Below are 20,724 nucleotides of genomic sequence, written 5' to 3' on the forward strand. Positions count from 1 at the left end.
GTGCAACGAATCTTCATACAACATTTATTTCAAATAAGATGTCACATTTTAAATTGTTAACTTCACAACTCCATGTGATAGGAAATATTTGTTCAACAATTCATTCAAGGGGTGCAAAATTTTGGTTCATTTTATGCATAAGCTAAACAAGACTTTAAGCCAAATTCACAATATATTTTTTGTTTCATATAAATGATAAAATTAGAAGTTACATTAATTTTATAAAACTAATTATAAAGTCAAATTTAGTTTAATATAGATATAATGTTCGAAAAAATCTTGAATTATTAAAAAAAATTTAAATAAATCTTTATTATTTTATTACATTTAATCAAGTTTGTATATTTTAATTTTGAATCAAATATGTTCTTTTATAATTAATAATTGATTAATTATCATTAATTAAAATACTATTTATCATTTTACACTCATGTGATACTAAAGTAACGTTAATGTAAAAACTGAAAAATGTTACATTATTAGTCATCATATCACATCATCATTCATTAAAGTTGTTAATATGCTACGTTAACATCATATGATATAAAATGACAAGTAGTCTTTTGATTAAGTTAATTCTTAATTATAAAAGTTTATTAAATTCAAAAGAAAAGTTCAAGAATTTATTTAATTTAAAATAAAAATATATAAAATTTCGATTGAATGTAATATAAGAATTAAAATTTATTTAAACTTTTTTGAATAATTTAAATTTTTTTTAAAAATTATATCCTTCATATATATCAATATTATGATAAATAAAAACAGTTTTGTTGTTATTAGTACTATTATTAGAGAGAATCTACTTATTTTACTATACTACTAATATTCTCATACATTCATTACCTTCAGCAAATGTTGTGGACTAGTGGCTTTTTCTCTTTCTGTCGGTCTCAAACTAGCTCCCATTAAATCTCTGAGTATACAATTATAGCTGCTCCGGCCTTTTATATATGTTGATTCATCTTGCTTTTTTAAGTCAAAGATGCATTAAATATCATGAAATCGTAATATTTGAATATTTGATTTATTAATTGATATATCATATTTTTTTGAAAAAAATATGATTTAAATCTTTTATTTCAAATATAAAAGAAAAAATATCATGAAGTGCTACATATGGAAAGCGTTCTAGATATTGGTGTAATTAATATATAATCAATGAAGAGAGAAAAGAAGAAAAGCAAACTTTGACAATGGGTGTTTTATTGTTTTTCAGGAAGACAAATGTATCCCTCATGTAATTATTAATTTATTTTTAAAAATATTAACTTGATAAGATATAAACTTGATAATTTATGTTCTTGTATTTTAAATGTGTCAAATACAATTAAATATAAAACACGTTAAAATTAAATATGAATAATATTTTATTTTAAATCTGAAATATGTATACGTATATATTTAATAATCATATAACATAACACGATACAATAACACGTTTATTAAATGTGTCAATATACGACACGACAATTTAATAACACGTTTAACATGATTAAATAAAAATATTTATAATTAAATATAATTTTATTATTTAAATTTAAAATTAATAATTATAAAAATAATTATAATAAAAATAAAATAATAATAATATCAAATATAATAAAATTTAACGTAAATAACATACATAAAATTTATTATCATATAATATGATAAAATTCATCATTAACATCCAATCTTAAAATACTAATAATATAAAAAATCATCTATAATTTTCATTCATAATTAGATACATATCATTAATTATATTATCACCCATGAACGATTTCAAACACACAAACCAAAATTATTTAAGTAAAGTTAAAATAGTCTTTGCCTATTAATTTTTAATAAGTTGATAAACGTATTACGTATACACATGTTTGGACACGATAACATGTTTAAATAGGATAACACAATTAATTAAATGTGTTGTTCGTGTCATACATGTTAAGATATAAAAATTTACATATTTTAAATGTGTCAGATATAATTAGATACAAAAAATATTAAGGATAAACTCAAATTTATTGAATCCTGTATCTTTTCATATTGTGTTAATATATTGTGTCTAAAATTATCATATCTAATAAGATATGTAGCGTCTATATTTATAAGTTTTTGAAAATTCCTTATTTAATCGATGTGGTCTCACTATTGATCATCTTACTTGTCTCTTCTTTAAAAGTGTTCGATGTGGATCGAATTTATTTTAATACTATTTTATCACAAAATTATTATTTTTTTTATGAATAATTAATTTATTACAATATACAACAATTATATTTATAAAATTTTCAAAATCTTTTTACTTGCTCAATGTAAGACTTAAGTATTCCACCTACTCCTTTTTAAAAGTTTTGTCGTAACACATGTGGCAACTCACCTCCTCCACATCTTTCCTTGCCTCGCCTACTTCCCATCTTCAATTTTCAATTCTCATGTTAAGTTTACTTTCAAAATCATCTCATTTCTTAATTAGTAATACAATTTCGGAATTTGTTAAGTTGCCTCACTCCCTAGAAATCTTTCTGACGAGATTTTTATTAAGAAAGGAAAGAGGAAAAGAAAAAAGAAAAAAGAAATCAAAATGCTAACCTTGCTGGAGCCTGGAAGTCATCTGAAGAGAAATGTCCCACCTGGATTATGCCCACAAATTTTTTTAACAACCGTGTATTACTCCGTACGTGATATGAGACATTAAAGACAGATAGGCAGGCACCGACATGGACACGCGGTTGCATTTGCGTCTCCTTTTTCACTTAGCTAATTTTTCTGTTTTTGGTTTTCTCTTATTCTAATTTATTAATTATTCAATTTCTTCTTAGTACTAATAGTATCATATCAGAGGTGGGACGGTGGGTCAAGACTTCAACAAAAGATTACTTCAGTCCAATATCTAGGAGGCTGGCAGCCCTACCTTAATTAGCTTTCTCTTTTTAGGTAATATTAAACAAAACTTTCTCTTTCATTTTTATTAATATAAATCTCTTTCTATCTTTTATTTTTTTTTATATTTGTGATCATGTATTATTTTTTATTTTTTATATCAACATTATGTAAATATAAAATAATAAATAATATTTTAAATAATTATTATTTATAAAAATATTTAATTTAAAATAATAATACAAAATTTTGATTAAATATAATAAAAAATAAATATTTATTTAAAAGTTTTAAAATAATTCAACTTTTGAAAAAATTATATCTTATTTTAATTACAAAATTTATTTGTACTATTGAAGGGGTTTTCAACGATATTATTTTTTTTTTATATATTTTGTTCTTGCCAAGTGGTTTCACGAGAAGGAAACAAACACTAAGATATATTTTCCAAGTACAAAAACCATCTTGTGACCCTTTATTCTGGCTCTGGCACCGACGTTATATTTTACTTCCACAATGATATATAGTTGGACATCATTCCTACAAAAATATTCTTTAAACCTAGTTGACTCTATTACTAAAAGGATATATAATTTTCAAATCCTTAATATTCTATTATACAAAATGCAGCAAATATTACCTGACACAAGCTCACTAATTTAATTTCATGACAAATTCTCTTAAGGTAGGTAGGTAATCAACACTTCCAATTACCATATGAAATCTTTCATTAAAATTGATTAAATGAGTTAATGAAACTCAAATCACATTTTGTCCACTCACTAAAAAAAGAAAAATGGTTTGATCCAATATCTTTAATTTCTTTTACAAAAGGTAGTACTAATCAAAGTAGAAGAAAATTTAGAAAGAATCATGATAATCATGTGCTAAAAGCCTGAAAAGTAATGGGTGCAGGAACCTTTGCCCTTGCCCTGTTTGTCAAAAAAACATAGCCTGCATGTTCGGTCTTTTACCAGTCTTTTGCTGAAATCTATATGCTAAATAAATGCGGCTGCTCTCCAGAAAGAAAAAGAGAAAGCAAAAACTTTCCTCCCTGAATGGTCCTGATCTTCCAGCTTTGCATACAGTGAGAAAATGACTGATGAGTCCGACTTGAGTGAGAATAAATTAAGGAGCTGGTTTAATCAGTAAATTAACCAACCTGAATCAAAATGGAATGTTCTTGCTGCAGTTAAGATACAAAAAGGCAGTTAAAATAGCCCACAACATGATGCTGAGGGACATCAGCCTAGCCAGCTGTTTATTAAGAGAATACTATAAAAAATTATACAATGGGACCCCATTGTTTTTAGTAAGCAGAGCCAAAAACCCACCCCCTAAATTCAATCAATCATTTTCTCCATCAACTTCTCTATAAATTAAATCTCATCCGTGTGAATCAAGGCATAGTTCACCCTCCATCAAACTCTGTCCACAACCCAAGGCCGAGGCCTAAATCAAACTTAATTAAAACCACCCTTTTCAAAACCTTCATCTTTTGCTTCATCCCCTTTATCATTTCTGCCTATCTCCTTGCTCACCTCAACAACAATCAAAGTGGGAAGAATTCTGAAATGGTATGTGGAAATTTGGAATCTTTTTTCATTGTTTGGGGCTTTGGGTTTTGTTTCTCTTCCAATTTCCTGTCTTGTAATGATTTTGGTTCTAACTTTATTGCTTTTTTTTTTCTTCTTTTGAAAGGTGATTTTGAAATTTCATAATGACCCTGATATTGCTAATGTGGATTCAAGTGAAAACGAGTCTGTTCCTTCTAAAGGAACGATTTTGAGGACTAAAACTGGTTATGTTTCTTCAACAATGGGGGAGCCTTGCGTTTCTTGCACCACCTTCAACATCCTGGCTCCTATCTACAAACGATTGGATCAGCAGGTGATTTCTTCTTCTTTTTTTCTTTTCCCTTTGCCATTAATAATTCTTTTTGCTTTTATTGATATCTTTCCATTTGTAAATTTTGCTAATTTCATTCTTTTGGATGATGACTGATGATGAAGCAGAACCAGAGCGTACGAGAAAGTGATTTTAAAGCATTTTGGCTAGCTAGAAATGAGAGGATTGTAGATTGGTTGCTATATGAGAGGTCTTCCATTATCTGTCTCCAGGTGGGTTTCATGTGCCCTTTTGCACTCTCTCTCTCTCATCAGTTTTGACTTTAGCATAATATGAATTCTAAAATTAAAAATGACTCTTTCCTTCCACTAAGGCCCTTAATTTTCAACTCTGATGACGTAAGCCTTTTTTGACGTGTATGTTTGGTATGATGATTAGGAATTTTGGGTTGGAAATGAAGAATTGGTGCATATGTATGAAGAAAGGCTTGGTGGTGCTGGCTATGATACCTTCAAGCTTGCAAGAACGAACAACCGAGGAGATGGTACATACCCTTTAACTTATATCTTCTCATACTGGGGACAACTTTTAAGATGTTGTTTGAAAAACGGGTAGACAGTAATGTTCTCATATGCTTTCCAAAGTATATTTAAATTAAGTTTAAATCAAGTCAAAATCATTAGAGAATTTGAGAGTTTGACACAAAATTTTGTAATATTAGATGTAGTTTGATTGCAGCTGGGTGCTCTTCAGTTTGGCGGTTCATGTCTAACTCGTTCACTTTCTATATGCAAGTCTACCATATGACTCGGCTCCTGTAGAATAGGGTAAACAGTAGCATGAGCATTTTCTCACGTTTTGGGTGCTGAACTTGTTCCTTTATAATTCACTATCTTCCCTTTTGCTCTATCTTTTCAGCTGCCAGTGACAGGGAGGAGGATGGTCATATCTTTTAGGTTGTTTACAGTCCTTATAATGTGTGTAGACCATCCTGCGAGATTTAAATTCAATTACTTTAGGTCTTGATGTTTTTGTTGTTATGATTCTATTTTCTTTAATTACTTATTAGCCTCAGGCTTGAGAAGTTATTTTAATTTTACTTCCGTAGGTTTGCTGACTGCTATACACAAGGAGTACTTCAGGGTTTTAAATCATAGAGAGTTGCTCTTCAATGACTTTGGAGACCGTGTTGCTCAATTGTTACATGTTCAATCAGTTGTTCCTTTCTCACAAAATTGGAATGACAGTGTTGAACAAGAAATTCTTATTGTGAACACTCACCTGTTATTTCCTCATGATTCCAGTTTATCTATCGTAAGACTGCATCAGGTAGATACTGTCTTCTTCTGAATTATGTTTGTATACGACTTTGGTTTCTGTTTCAGTTCTTCTTTTCTAAGTCAACAGACTATACGTACCTCTAAGTTTGGTATTTCTCTTAGGTTTACCAAATACTACAATATCTGGAAACATATCAGGAAGAAAACAAACTCAGCCAGATGCCTGTCATACTCTGTGGGTAAGCGTTGTGTTTGATTTTATTGTTTGATGATCTCCTCAGCGGAGGGCATTCGATTTTGTTTTATTTTCTTTGGTCTCATTTGTTTTATTTTGTTGTTGTTATTGATTTTGCAGTGACTGGAATGGAAGCAAGCGTGGGCACGTTTACAAATTCCTTAGGTCCCAGGGATTTGTATCATCTTATGATATTGCTCATGAATATACAGACAGCGATGCAGATGCTCACAAGGTTAGTATGTATAATTTCAGATTTTAACATTGCTGTATCATATACCACCATATTGTTGGAGTCTGCAATGCTTACTGATTAAATATGGTGACTCTACTCTCTTCTATCCTACAGTGGGTTAGCCATCGAAATCATAGGGGAAACATCTGTGGTGTCGATTTCATATGGCTTCATAATCCTAATAAGTCACAAAAACCATTGAAGATAAGTTGGGCTGAAGCAGCTTTTGGCATAATAAAGGTTAGTTAAGCATTATTCATACTAAGCTGTTAATTTATTGTTCCAAATTTTCCATCATTCTAGCTCATGTTGTAGCTTGTTTTGGTTTTAGAAAGTTAGTATCCAAATTTATACTTTCCCTCTCTACAGAACGTGCAATTAGACATTTACATATGCTTGTCTCAATTTGATAAACTCTTGTCAAATTTGTGATCCATGCTTCATTTGTTAACGGACTTGTCAAGTGACTGGTTCTGGAATCTCAATTCAGTACTCATCTCTCTGATTCTTATCTTACGCTTGTGTATCTTATGATTAGGTGCATGATGAGGAACATGTGGTTTACCTTTTCTTTTGCAAATGATGATAACCACCTATCATAATTACACATCTAAAATTTACTTTCCTTTTTCTTGGTTTCAGTATCAACTTCAAAAGGCTTCATTGGCTGAAAATGATGCCTTTTCCTTTCTGAGGGCTGACAACAATGGCAACTATATAACTTATTCAGCTTTTTGTAAAGCACTTAGACAGGTACATCTCATTTGCTTCCTTGATATCGTTATATAATGGAAGTGGTTAAATTCTCACCATTATTTGAACCTTATACAGGTAAATTTAACTGGTCTTTCTCACGGACTAAGTTTCCAGGAAATAAAAGATCTCTGGGTCCAAGCAGACATTGATGGAAATGGCGTTCTAGACTATGAAGAATTTAAGGTGTGTTACATCCCTAATTTATGCCTTTTTTTGTAAGGTTCAGTCCATTTACTAGTAGTAGGATGCCTTTTGTTCTTTCACCTGTAAGTCACTTTGATTCACCACTTTCTAAAATTTTAGGTGATCAAGTGGTAATATCTACCATGAGAAAATGCATATGGATAGAACACATGCTTTTTGCTATAATAAGTTTTGGCAACATTATTTGATGTGATCTTTGTCTCAAAAATAGCTTTATATCAATGTGGTATCTAAGCAATTTCTCTCCTGAAAATTGAAAAGATTAAAATAAATTCAGAATTTTGTTCTGTATGCTTACAGCGTTGGATTATCATCATTGCTTATCATTTTGCAAATCTTTCATGTCCATAATTCCTTGTTTTTAGAATCAAACAGTCAGTAATTGGTTGGCATTGATGCAGAGAATTTGGAATTCTACATGGTCAGAACATATGGATGAAGATTGCACCTTGGAGGATTCCGATAATAGCATTGAGGACGAAGCTATTGGTTTGGCAGTAAAGAATGCAGTTCTCTTCCCCCGTGAAGTGGAGAAGGGGATATGGCCAGAAAACTACTCGCTTTCTGATCATGCCCGACTCACTGCAGTGTTCTCACCAGTGAGGTTACAGTGTTCACGGCAAAGCCTGTAGAACATTTGTTGATAGCACAAAAATAACACAACTTTTGTTTACACATTTCAAAAAATTCTGTAAAGTTTTGGAAATACATTTTTGTATAGCCATGGAAAGTTGGTTCCTCACTTCGGTTTAGCCATTTATGGCGAACAAGCACCAGAAGAAGAAGAAAATGTAAATGCCAATTTTGGTTAGGCAAGCAGACTTGGCAAACTATCTGGCCTTATTTGTATTTACAAGTTTCCAGTGTCAAGCAGAACAACCTACTGAATGACAATCTCATCACTTGTGACATACTTATTCATGAAAACTATAGTTCGTGCAAGGCTGGCTGGACTGGGTTGGAACTGGAGAAGGTTAGTTTAAGCCCAACTCCTCGAGACGCATTGGATAAGCTTAAGCCCATACCTAATGGCATGTGATGAGAGAAACGCATTCCAAGTCCATTGGGCTTGTTCATTTCCATTTCCATTTTCATATATAAATATCGAATTAATCACCTAATGTTAGAGACATTGTATTCCGTTGGATGATACAAATTTTAGCTTGTAGGGGCAAGGCGTGTACATGATTTCTTCAATAAACTCCATTAGAACAAGCTGGAAGGGGATAAAGTTGATGATCCAAACGGGGAACACAGGAAAACAAATCCATATAGAGATATAGACCCTCAAAGGAAGCAGCCAAAATGCAAAGGAAATAATGGAATGGTCAAACGAATTGAAAAAATCCAAAATGGTGGGGTCTCAAAACTTAGAAGGAAAGGCTCATAGTGGTCACCTGAAATTTCCAGGACATGAAGAAAATGAACCTTTTTTTGACCTTCCACTACCTTTCATTAAGAAATATTACCAGTAATCCGAGCAGAAAAAGTGGGAAACATAGATTTTAGGGTAATAGTTTGATAGATTAAGAACAGAGAGCACGTTAAGTAGTAATTTTTTTTTTTTTTAAATTGTTCGTTTATTTATGTACAAGAGGAAGCATGACTATTAATGCTGGAATAATGGTTAAATCTACATTCAATTTCCACAACATCAAAGTAATAAATTTGGACTAAAATATTCCTGTCTGTATCGATGATTCTCCATTTAATATAATGTACATCTTTTAACATAAGAATTAAGACACATTTATTTATATAAACCTAATCATAATAACATGATCCATTTAATGATCATAATTTCATAAATCTATCTTTTGCACTTTTGCTCCATTATCTCAGATAAAGCGCAGAGTAGGGAAAAAGAGCTTTGCATTAATTGGTAGCAAATATGACTTACGGTGACCATGAAATTAACCAATAGGATGCCTGCAATAGAAGAATCTGGATTTGGTTCAAAAAACTAGAGACAAGAAGGTTCTAGATCCGAAGACAAAGATGGAAAAATAAATTAGGGAAGATTCTAGAACCCCTGAACACATTAACTCGGTGTCGACGCGGGTATAAAAATCGTACGGCCAGTGTACAAACAAAGACTTCGATGAGGACACGGCTTTACGACAAGCACGTATATATACACTTCGACATAATCCAATCACTGTCCGAACTCGTAACTCAACCAGGGCGCGCGTAGCTTGCCAATTAAGCTGAGCCGAAGACCATAAATCTAGGTAAGTCAATGCTTGTTTGTATTTAACACTTCCACATCTCGTCGCTTGACACACTCATCTATTCCTTTGCTTCTTGCAAAACAAACAAATTTTCTCTGTTTTTTTGTTTCTTTTTTCTTTTTAATCTTTTGTTAAGTAGAGTAGTAGTAGTAGTAAAAATAATAAGGTGGTTTGCGGAAAAATGAACATCGTCCTCGATGTTGGATTCAGATTCCTTCCGCCAGATGAAGAGATCATCAGTTTTTTCCTTTCGAAAAAGATGATTGGCGACAATGATCGCACCCGCAATATCAGAGAGGTCGACCTCCTCCAGCAGGAGCCCTGGGAATTACCTGGTAGACTAATTTAGTGAATTATCCTAGTCCCAATTCTCAACTATAATTCCATTTCCATATATATAAATATATATTGAAGAATGGGTTGGTATTTTTCTTTTCTTGCGAGGACAGCTCTCTCTATAGTCCGGTCGAGATATCAAGAGTGGCTTTTCTTCTATAAACTAAACAAGGTTTCCCACCGAAAAACCGAGAGGACAACGCCGGCTGGATATTGGAAATCTACGGGTCAGGATAGGGAGATCAGGGATGGAGGTAGGTTGATTGGTACCAAGAAGACTTTGGTTTTCTACGAAGGTCGCACTCCTCGTGGGGTCAAAACGGATTGGGTCATACACGAGTACCGTGCCACTGCCGACTTCGTTCCTCCTAATGCGGTAATATATGTGCACACAAGACACATCCTCTTCATAGTTGGGGAAAATCCCATCAAGTTTTTTCAGCTTTTGCTCTGTTTTCAGGTGCATGGTGAGTGATATAATTGCAAGTTACTTGTTAAAATGATTCTGATGAATTTAATTCCCCTTAAAGTTAGAGAAGTTTGCGGAAATAGTTATGTTTTGGGAATTAGTTGATCATTATGCTTAGAGCTTAGTTCTGAAGATTGTTGCTTGCAAAATTGGCACTTACAGTATGCTATACAATTAATTCCATTCTGCAATTTTTATATGTTAAATGATTTTCTCTTGCCGGTTAACAATTGATAGCAGACACTCTAACCTGTGAGGTTCTTTTTTTTTTTTTCCCTTCAACTTCCATAGGAGAAAAGTTATGTGGTTGGTCTCTTAAGGAACAAAGCTGCCGAGAAGACTGAAAATTCAAGCTCAATTAATGGTCAAATTAATGGTCAGCCAAGTAGCCATTTGGCGGCTTCTAGTTCCCAAAATAATTCAGTTGGAGTTACACATATGGAGGTGGGAAGGAACATGATTTACAAACAGCTTTTTACTAATTAATGTTCTTTTCATGCCTGTATGAGTAGCATATACAGAAATTAATGCTTGCTTATCAATGATTTTTACTCAGGTGGCTCCTCTACCACAGTCTAATAGTATGGATTACGAAATAGCTTTGCAGACACAGTTGGAATATGAGGGTATCTTTGATTATGATCTCAATGACCGGAGCAGGATGGAAGAAGAAGGTATCACATTGGAAGATATCCCATCGTCCAATGACTTGGATTATGATGATGAGAGTGAGTGGCGACTTCAATTTGACACCATTGAGCCGGAAAAGGATTTCATGACTTCCATGTTTCCTGACCAAGACGACGGCTTCTATGCGGAGACAGGGTACCCCCTTCGTCCTAATTACGGAGCACCAGGCTTTGCTGAGGACAGCAGTGACACTGACCTGGAACAGGCAAATGCATGGGTAAAAAAATATTCTCCAGTAGTTACCGTTGGAGAATATTTCTCCAAGGGTGTGTAAAAACTCAGTCAGTACCATAGGAGAGCATCGCTGGAATAATGTGTGACAATGCTGTCACACATTATTGTAGTTTCTAGTTTTCATCCATGATGTTCTCCTATGGTGTCCTTATGATCTTCAGGGAATTGAAAGTCTTTAGTTGTGTCTGACGTCCTGAAGAGGTCGTACAATGTTGCTTTGCTGCGGTCCTGGCAGTGTAATTATTTTAGATTTCCTTGCATCCTTTTAGAATTTCATATTCGGGACGCTGGAAAAGTTGACATATATCTTCTCTGTGTCTTGTGTAACAGTGTGATCAGATTGTTCACCATATGTCTGATGGGACTGGCCGTGGACGTTCAGAAGGATTCTATCAAAAGCGAATGGAAACTGGTTTCCATCACGATGAGGTCCTGATAATGGATTCCAGTGTTGACTCGGCAACCGTTACAGCCTACGAGATCAATTGTCTTGAATCGGTCCTGGAGGGAAAGTCTGTTACAAGAACCTGCAAATCTCAGTATGAGCCAAGATCCCACAAGTCAGTGGTGCAGGGGCATCCTCGAAGGGTCCAATTGCAGGGTAAATCTTCAGGGAAAGCAGTATCCAGAGACAAGGTAGGTTAATTAAACACTGCAGCGAAGGAAACTTGACCGCTTTAAATGTGTATTGAAACAACAGTACTTTCTTTTGTACGCTAAAGACTGCTTTTTGCTCCGCATGATTTCCTTTTGCAGGCAAGAGAAAGTGGTGTACGTGGTCCTGTTGTTAAACTTGCCCGTAACAAGAAATCCATTGTGCAGTCTAACAAAGACCCTAAAATGGATCGGGATAAGAATACACAATCAGATTTGATCTCAAGATCTAAGGGGTCAGCTGGCAGCAGTAGAAAAAATTCTTTCAATTCCGTGGAGATGTCTCAGCTAAGCTGCAAAACAAATCCACCATTAGTATATGTTGGAAATGTACTTTTGGGCGTGATTTTGTTCATAGTTGTAGTTTGGGAAGTTCTGTTTCTTCATTAGGTAAAGTTGCGTATGTTTCAGGCATTCCATTTTGTGAGGAGACATGGGAGAGCCGCAGGGTCATGCCTGGTCTTAGACTCTAGACCGTTTGGCTTGTGTCTCTTTAGTGATAAAAATTGGAATTATGACCCTGAAAATCTAAATATTTTCAGAACCTTGTTGTTTTAATTTTAATAATAAAAAAAAAGTTGTGTGTGATCAGGAGGAGCAAATCATTTTCGTAATTGCAGCTTCGGACGAGTTAAAAACGAAAGGTGTTTACGACAGCAGCCAAAACTGTTCAAACTTGAATGCTGAAAAGGAATATGATAACAGCTAAGGGTGGAAACTGGTTTATATCTGCATACTGAATTCATGTCTATCAACTTCTGTGGTGTGATAAAGCTTAAAGCATACAACCCTTTAACCCAAAAAAAGAGAAAACGCATGCCACCATTTAAGTTTGCTTTTCACATTTTTATTTCCCAAAGAGAAGCCCTTAATTAGATGCCTTTCAGTAATTCTTTTGCATGTGCAAGTGGGATGATACAGTTCTTTTGTGGCATCTCTTTGTCCAAAGAGATTGGATTTACTATTGGAATATTTGTCTTTTGGGTGTGAATAGGCACGTAGAGGATCGTCCATCGACATCGAGCGGGGAACACAACAACCCCACAAATGAAAATTGTCAAAAGCTGAATGGACGATAGCAATGGCAAAAGAACGGTGAAGATAATGTTGGCCAAAACTTAGGGGCCAAGTTCACAACAGTGAAAGAACACTACTCCAATTGTTTTCATCCATAACAATCTCTTGGGTTTTTACCCAACTAAACTCAACTTGACAACACGGGACGGTAATCTAAGGTGAAAAAGTATTACATAAACACTGTTTTGCGACCCACGTCTTGACTCTCTTTCCCAACTTCTGGAGGAAGGAGTTTTCCTTTTTGCTCTTTAAAAGTTCCTTTTTCTCCCCCAACTTTAATTTCAGGGGTGCAACCCCCTTGTCCCTTGTTCTGACAGAGAAAAAATATCCCCTTTTCATAGCAGGAATTAGTGTTTGGTTTTGGTTTCTTTCTTCCATCGTCTTCTTGTTGAGTTGCCCATTCGGTATCTCCTCGATGTCTGACGAGATGAGCAGGTGTAGCTGCAACGACATAGTGGGATACAGATTCCACCCATCTGATAAAGAACTCATAGATCATTATCTATGGAATAAGGTACTCGACCGTGATTCTGCTGTCCAAGTTATTGGTGAAGTCGCTGGCGACCTTTGCAATTATGAACCTGAAAGATTACCTGGTTTGCATCGAGCTCAATTTTTTTTTTGTTTGGGATGAAAAATTGCAAGTTACTCAATTTCTCTTCTATACCTTTGATTTTTGGGGTTTTATTTTACAGGATTTTCAATAAGAAGATCCAATGATAAAGTGTGGTATCTTTTTTGTCGAAGAAATCACAATAAACGGGTCAAGAGGACAACCAAACTTGGATTCTGGAAATTAACAGGCAGGAATCGGCATATAAAAGCCAACGTAGGAATTGGCATTAAAAAGACTTTGGTTTTCTACGAAGGTCGCGTTCCTAAGGGAAAATGGACCCCTTGGGTCATACACGAGTACAACCTGCCTGATACTCTTCCTAACCAAGTATCTTCTTCTATGCTAACTCTGAATTATGTTAGTATATATTTGCAGTTGTTTCAATTTTTTTGGGTTGTAGGGATGTTTATGTAGTAGCAGTTCAACGATTTAGGTTTAGCTTTGCTTATACCCATTCATTAGTAGGTGATATCAAGTTCAAATTTATGTGAATCCTGAATTCTGTTTTTCTTCTTGATTTCGTTTCATTCTGTATTTTAAATTTGTTTCAGAAAGTAACAAACTGTCTTTTGAACTTTGCATTGGTAATGTAACTCTGGAGAATCCAGTTTTGTTGAATTATTGTGTGTTCCGAAATTGGATCTTTGTTCTCCTCTACGACTTTTATTTCATTTTCTTAAATTTCGTAGCACAACCCAATTTGTTGCTCTATTTCTTTTTTTATTAATTGCATACTTAGGTTTAAACTTAATGAGGGAAGTTGATTACTGCTTTAAAGTCCTTTGAATTATTTGAGCTAGTTTAGACTTTAATACTAAACTGTTTTCTCCCTCTTTCCATACAGAAGGGTTATTTTCTCTGTAAATTGAAGAAAAAAGATGATGAAAAGGCGAGCATTGCAAGTGGCGAAGAAAGTCAGCCAAGTAATGTTGCAGATGACAAAATATCTGATGTAAGATGCCTTTAATGGAATTTCTAAATGCACACAACGCCCTCTGTGAAAATGATAAAAGTTTTCCTAACTAATAGTTTTTATGAATCAGAATTCCATGGAAATCAATATTGAAGAGCTACTTGCACAATTGGAAGACACAAATGACTCTAATAAGGTTGGAGATGAGGTTGTTTCTCTCCAGAAACCAGATTTTGATGGGGTTCAAAATCAATCTAGCACCAATGAACAGGATGATAAGTTATATCTTGTTTCTTCTACACAACAATCACAGATACAAGAGGAGCATGTGCCTTCTTATAATGATTCCACAAATTTTTGTGGTGTTGATGGCAACTTTCACAAGATTCAAAATCAATCTAGTACCAATGAACAAGATGATGAGTTTTATCATGTTTCTCCTACACGACAATCGCAGATATGTGAGGAGCATGTGTCTTCTTATAATAATTCTATAATTTTTTGTGGTTTTAATGTTAACTTTCATGAAGTTCAAAATCAATCTAGCACCAAGGAAGAAGATGATGAGTTTTGGAAAAATATTTTCATCGACGATGATGATGATGCTTAGTCTGTTGGAAGTGAGAGCTCCAACTTGCTTGTTGGCATAAATAACCTTGTAGAGTTGTCCAAGAAATGACTGTGCACTGATGATGGTGGATTCAATGGTGTCATAGAAATTAAAGTGTCTCAAGCATGGGTAAAGGTAGGCCCTTAATACAGCTCATAGACTCAAGTTTGATTCCATAGATATGTATCATTTGAGGAGCATCATAAAATAGGAGCAGGTTATGCATGACATAACATTCATTGTTGCTCAGTGATATCATTTCATGGAATAAAACTTGGTTTGTCTTGCCCAACTAAGGGTTGCCTCAAATAGCAAATGAATTACAAAGTGGATTTTGTAGAATAATATTATTGTAACTTGAGAGCATTGTAATGATCCTACACCTGTTTTGGTAGGAGGAATATGGAAAGGAAGGCAAAAGGGTGAATTGCTTTCCCTTCCCTCTTACCAAAAACTTGCTGTGTGGATAAGCATTCTCAGTTGAGAATTCTAAATATTGTTATAATACTCTTTTGAATATTCTAATGAAGATCAACCTTTTAATTTGTAGCACAACTATCAAGAAGCCTTTTTTTTAATTAAAGCTTGTGAAATTGAAATGTGATTTGCTGCATTCTTGGCCCTGTAACCGTGGTGCACTGCTACATGGTTCTAGACCTTGTCGTTTCGGGCACATGATTTATTTCTGTTGATTTCTACATGTTACATATGGCCAGGCACTCAGAACTTCAAGCATATCGGTTCATGCTGATTCAAACATACTCTAGAAATGTCATTGGTTGAAGCACCAAATGTGACTCTATTTTCTATGGGCCATTATCTACATGCAAGTGAAAGGAGGTTAGACATTCTCAATGAATTCAGAAAAGCCAGTGCTTCCTCTTTTGACTATGCTGCAGATATTCCTTTTATTTGTTCTTCAAAATACTCTGTTGCTACAAGAATGTACAGGCCCCAGAATCAACTTGAACCTCACAATTTAATAGTGGAGGAACCTATTGTCAAGGGGATTTTTATGTAGTGGGAATTCTCAAGGAAAATTGCCTATGAAAGATGAGGTGAGAAAATCAACCTGCATTCATCAAAAAACATGAGGATTATGCTTTTTCTATTGGGAAATGAGTTCTTCATTTGACAGCTAGGATTTGTTTTCAGATTGTAAATTTTTGCTTGAAAACTCAGCACTGATTGCTTTTGCAGGTTATAGATATTGAAGAACATGTCACTGCCATGGATATGCTCCAAAAGGAAAATGCTGCTATCAAATCTAAAAGAAGACCAGAAAATGACAGGAGAAAACAATGCATGAATGAGCTTGAAGATGCTTGGCGGTTTGGTCAACTGACAGTGATCAAAAGGGCTTCCTCACTTTCTTGTATAAACCTCTATTTAACCATATGTTAATGCAGTCCTAGGCATACTTTACTTTTGGTACTTATTTCTATATTGAAATTAAATAGTATACCAAGGGCATACCCCTATTCCTGTGGACTGATGTGGATACCGACTCGACCCACCATAATAATCAAGCTGGAGATTTGCTTAATATCAGTATGGCATATCTTTATGTTGTCTTAGCGGTTTATAAATGCTGCTCTAATTGGGGCATCTTTAGTGTATCCTTGTATATTTGCTTAGTTTCCTCCTGTTCCTCTTCTAGTTTTTCTTATTCTTCTTCTATGGATGAGAGGAGCAGGCACACTTTTTACAGTTTCAATATTCTTCCATTGAAATTTGGTTTCATGTCGACCTCAGGCTAACTCAACAGGCTATGAGACCAACGCGATAGCCAACTGCGCCTCCACCATATAGAAGCCGTCAATCCATCATAGCTTAAAATTCTCAATCTCAATCATCCAATTGGACATTAGGCAGTGCAGAGGAAACTCGGTCAGAGAAATTCATCTTAGTATTGTACAACTGCAAATGGGCTGGTTTCGGTACCCAAAAAAAGGGAAAAGAAAGAAAGGATGGGTTGCTTCTGCCTACTGAAAACAAAGAAGACCGGATTTTTGCTGGTTCAGTTTGATGGCCCTTCCCTTCCACGTTGGGCAACAATATATTTATGAACACCTACTTCTACAATTCATATATGAACAGAACAAAAGTGTGTGTACGTACAAATACACTAAATAAATATTAAGCAAATGAATGGGTGGGGATGAAATTTCAAATATTTTATAAAAAAGAGATTAAAACTCTGCCACAAGCCCTTTCTCTCAAAACATATTGAAGTACTGGCATGCCATGCTGCCAATGGAAGAATGTAGACAGCATGGCATGGAACATTCTAGAATGTCTAAAACGAATTTCTTATATACTATAAAGGACGAACCAAGCAACAGCAGAGAAAGTGATTGGATGGTGATGGTGAAAAAGAGAGATCAGAGCAGAAAGAAGGGGGTTGTGGGGTCGGCTCTTGCATTTGGTCATGGCGAGAAACAACGTCACAAACATTATATTTGAGTAGAGAAACATTAGAAAAAGAACATCTAAAATACAAAGTTTGTTCAAAAAAATCTCGATCCTTCCTCTCCATTTTGTACGGTACAGTGTTGCTGACTCTTTTATCCTTTCCATGGATGCACAAAGGGCTTGCCACGTTGGAGCAATGATCTAAGCCTATAGCATCACTCCAAGCTCCTTCGCCCTCTGTCCTGAAATTGGAAAAATGCAAAACGCGGTTTCGTGGGGTCCATCCACTTGGAATCTTTTGCCACAAGTAACGTTGTTTCGGAGGAGCTCTCACTTCTTACTGCTCTGCTAGACTGCTAGTACATAAAAGCCAGTCCATAGTTCACTTCCTCTTCCTGCAAATACAACTAAGTTTTCCAAAGCTCACTCTCAATTTGTTTCTCTTGTTTCATCGTTCTCCTTTTCTCTCTCGTTTCTTCTAAAAATTGGGTGAAAATGAGGAACAGAAAGGGATACCAAATAATTCAGCCAATTACCAATGAAGAACGATTTAGCAATTACTATTGCTATTACCTCTTCTGGGTTGCGGTTGGTTACTACTTGTGGAAGAAAATACTCAGCATAACGGGGTACAGATTCCACCCAACGGATTTCGAGCTCCTCCATTACTATCTAAAGAACAAAAATCTCGGCCGTGAAGCTCTGGTCCAAGCTATTGCTGAAGTGGAAGACATATGCGGATTAGAGCCTTGGGAATTACCTGGTAATCCATAATTTATGTTAGATCATGTTGTCTTAGTAGTTTCAGACACCCTTAATTTTGTACAATTCCATAATGTTGTTTGTGTCTATGCGTTTGGTATGTAGGACATTCGAATATACACTCAGGTGATCAGGTTTGGTATTTCTTTTACCGGCCAAATTACAAGTACCGAAATAGTACAAGGATCAAGAGGACAACCAACGAAGGATACTGGAAACGAACTGGCAACCCTCGTAAGGTAATGGCTAGGGACCTCGAGACCGAGATTGGCGAGAAAAGGACTTTGGTTTTTTATAAAGGGCGTGTTAGTGACGACAACAAAAACAAGACCGGTTGGATCATTCATGAATACGAGCTCACTGCTACTCTTCCTAACCAAGTATGTTCTTTCTATACATGCTGCTTAATCACTACTTGCTACAACTGTATTCTCAATATATTTGATGGAATTGATTGCATAACTCATTTTGCTTTTCTGGTTTAGTGAACTGCAAACTTCATTTCTATAATTTTCAGATATAAATTCAACAGCTATTCAAAATGGTTACGAAATGTGATTTAAGGGAAATGTCTCTAAATGGTTTTCGAAGTTTGATAGCATAATACCTAGTACTTTTGATAGTTCTCTCTTCTTGTTTTTTCAACTTACATTGAAGGTACTTAGATTGCTATGTTCTTTCATTTGCGTAGACAACTTTCATTCTCTGTAAATTGAAGAAGAAGTATGGGAAGGCTGAGGTTCCATGCATTGAAGAAGGTCAATCCAGTCACGATTTGCCTCCTAACTTGGGAAATTATATTGCGAATAATGCAATCCCGGCAGAGGCCGCCAGCTGCTTTACGGTAGTTTCCCTTTATATTACTGCTGCATTTTCCAAAGTCATGATGATGAACATATGCACCTAAAGCTCTCCTGATTTGTCTATATATGAAACAGGACCAATCAGACCCTAATGAGTTATTAGCACAGCTGGAATCATTTAATTACCCTGACGGGCTAGAATATCAATCTACAGAGTTGTGGGATTCATATCTTGTAGGTGATGTTCCTACGAACGAAGGCTCCAATTTGACTTTCAATTTTGGAAACCACGTTGCAGAGAATGCAATTCCAAATGTAAGTTTCTTATGGCAAAGTGTCCAAGTAATTGTTTGTTCATGTTGATTACTTCTGATAAAAAACTCATATTTACTTTTGTATGATTCAGGACCAACTAAAACCTAGTGATGAGGCACCAATCCAACAAGAGGTACCTCAAGATCAATCTAGCACCAATGAACAAGACAACAATTTTGGGAATTTAGTTCCTGCTGATGAAACAAGCAATCAACATAAATTAGTTGTCGAGAATGATGGATCTACCATGCCTTCTACCATCCAAAATCCTATTGTTGCAGAATCAGGTCAAATGGTAAGATACGGCTTATCAGAAATTTTTTTACTAATTATTTATACAATGTGGCAATTAAAAGCATTTATCTAGAGTCGATGATTGTTCCTCTCCATGATTTAGGACTTATCAAATTTGGGTGGAGCATCAACGGATGAACTGTTTGCAGAATTAGATGCGCTTCCAGAGGTAAATTGCTTTCTAAGAAATTCTTTAAATTGTTCGTAGATGAGGGGACAATATTGATAAACATGCCAAAAACTAATACTGCTTAACCTTGTTTTGTGATTCAGGTCCAAGGAAACAGTATTGGGCAAGGGTTTGATGATTGGGTTTCACTTGCAGATATTGGAAATTATCTAAATATACCCAATGGTTCAGACAATCAATCATGCACCAATGAAGAGAAAAATCCAACTGCTACAAATGGTGGCTGTAGCTTGCCCATTGCAGGCATGATGGAATCACCCTATCCCATAAATCCATCCAGAAAAAGGTTACGCACGAATTGTGAGGGATTTGGCTGGGATAAGTAATGCCGCCCATGCAGAAAGAAACACCCCTTTTTGTAATTTTGGGGGGTCTCTAGTAGGAATTAAAGAAAGAGTTTCAGATGAAATGGTTGCTACTTGGATTTGAACTGGTTTTGTAAATTATGATATTATAACTTGTGAGAGTTTTGAATGTAAATTACACTAGTTTTATCTTTGCTTCAGTACAGAAAATGAAATTTGGGCAGGGCACTATGGACTATACTATTCATGGTTTCCAATATCATAGCATTAAACATTACTGTTATAAAACTAACACTTAAATTAATCATTATCTACTGAAAAAAAAATTATATTAATCATCTATGCTCAATAACTTAATTTTGGTCATCTTCTGGCTCAAATCCT

At 34.9% G+C, this 20,724-nt stretch overlaps 3 protein-coding genes across 5 annotated transcripts; all 3 read left to right on the forward strand.

Annotated features, from left to right (window-relative positions):
* LOC18613863 (uncharacterized calcium-binding protein At1g02270) lies at positions 4,190-8,337 on the forward strand. Of its 2 annotated transcripts, none has more exons than XM_018114178.1 (11): positions 4,190-4,445; positions 4,570-4,758; positions 4,881-4,988; positions 5,155-5,260; positions 5,825-6,045; positions 6,159-6,235; positions 6,352-6,466; positions 6,581-6,706; positions 7,109-7,219; positions 7,298-7,405; positions 7,828-8,337. In XM_018114178.1, the coding sequence occupies exons 1-11, from the start codon at positions 4,443-4,445 to the stop codon at positions 8,056-8,058; spliced, it is 1,395 nt and encodes a 464-aa protein (XP_017969667.1). In that variant the 5' UTR covers positions 4,190-4,442; the 3' UTR covers positions 8,059-8,337. The 2 variants fall into 2 exon arrangements, with proteins under 2 accessions (XP_017969667.1, XP_017969666.1); XM_018114177.1 differs by having other exon boundaries at positions 4,223-4,445; positions 4,884-4,988.
* Positions 9,583-12,628, forward strand: LOC18613864 (NAC domain-containing protein 62). 2 transcript variants are annotated; one of them, XM_018125093.1, is made up of 7 exons: positions 9,583-9,657; positions 9,868-9,992; positions 10,107-10,369; positions 10,754-10,906; positions 11,019-11,369; positions 11,717-12,022; positions 12,143-12,628. In XM_018125093.1, exons 2-7 carry the CDS (start codon positions 9,917-9,919, stop codon positions 12,428-12,430), a joined length of 1,437 nt encoding a protein of 478 aa, XP_017980582.1. In that variant the 5' UTR covers positions 9,583-9,657; positions 9,868-9,916; the 3' UTR covers positions 12,431-12,628. The 2 variants fall into 2 exon arrangements, with proteins under 2 accessions (XP_017980582.1, XP_007051374.2); XM_007051312.2 differs by lacking the exon at positions 9,583-9,657 and having other exon boundaries at positions 9,713-9,992.
* Positions 12,709-20,540, forward strand: LOC18613866. Its single transcript, XM_018118311.1, has 13 exons — positions 12,709-13,713; positions 13,813-14,090; positions 14,578-14,685; positions 14,777-15,255; positions 16,278-16,314; positions 16,457-16,631; positions 18,084-18,434; positions 18,539-18,813; positions 19,125-19,277; positions 19,372-19,551; positions 19,643-19,846; positions 19,949-20,014; positions 20,119-20,540. Exons 1-13 carry the CDS (start codon positions 13,533-13,535, stop codon positions 20,359-20,361), a joined length of 2,730 nt encoding a protein of 909 aa, XP_017973800.1. The 5' UTR covers positions 12,709-13,532; the 3' UTR covers positions 20,362-20,540.

The sequence above is a fragment of the Theobroma cacao genome, chromosome 1 (assembly GCF_000208745.1).
Source record: "Theobroma cacao cultivar B97-61/B2 chromosome 1, Criollo_cocoa_genome_V2, whole genome shotgun sequence".
NCBI lineage: Eukaryota > Viridiplantae > Streptophyta > Magnoliopsida > Malvales > Malvaceae > Theobroma > Theobroma cacao.

Bases quoted from the DNA above. Each gene is read 5' to 3' on its own strand.
- LOC18613863 (XM_018114178.1), top strand. The intron at 4,759-4,880 runs GTGATTTCTTCT...CTGATGATGAAG, and splicing joins ACAAACGATTGGATCAGCAG to CAGAACCAGAGCGTACGAGA. The intron at 6,046-6,158 runs GTAGATACTGTC...TATTTCTCTTAG, and splicing joins CTATCGTAAGACTGCATCAG to GTTTACCAAATACTACAATA.
- LOC18613864 (XM_007051312.2), top strand. From the start codon at position 9,839: ATGAACATCGTCCTCGATGTTGGATTCAGATTCCTTCCGCCAGATGAA. The intron at 10,907-11,018 runs GTGGGAAGGAAC...ATTTTTACTCAG, and splicing joins TTGGAGTTACACATATGGAG to GTGGCTCCTCTACCACAGTC. The intron at 11,370-11,716 runs GTAAAAAAATAT...CTTGTGTAACAG, and splicing joins TGGAACAGGCAAATGCATGG to TGTGATCAGATTGTTCACCA.
- LOC18613866 (XM_018118311.1), top strand. From the start codon at position 13,533: ATGTCTGACGAGATGAGCAGGTGTAGCTGCAACGACATAGTGGGATAC. The intron at 19,278-19,371 runs GTAGTTTCCCTT...TATATGAAACAG, and splicing joins AGGCCGCCAGCTGCTTTACG to GACCAATCAGACCCTAATGA. The intron at 20,015-20,118 runs GTAAATTGCTTT...TTTGTGATTCAG, and splicing joins AATTAGATGCGCTTCCAGAG to GTCCAAGGAAACAGTATTGG.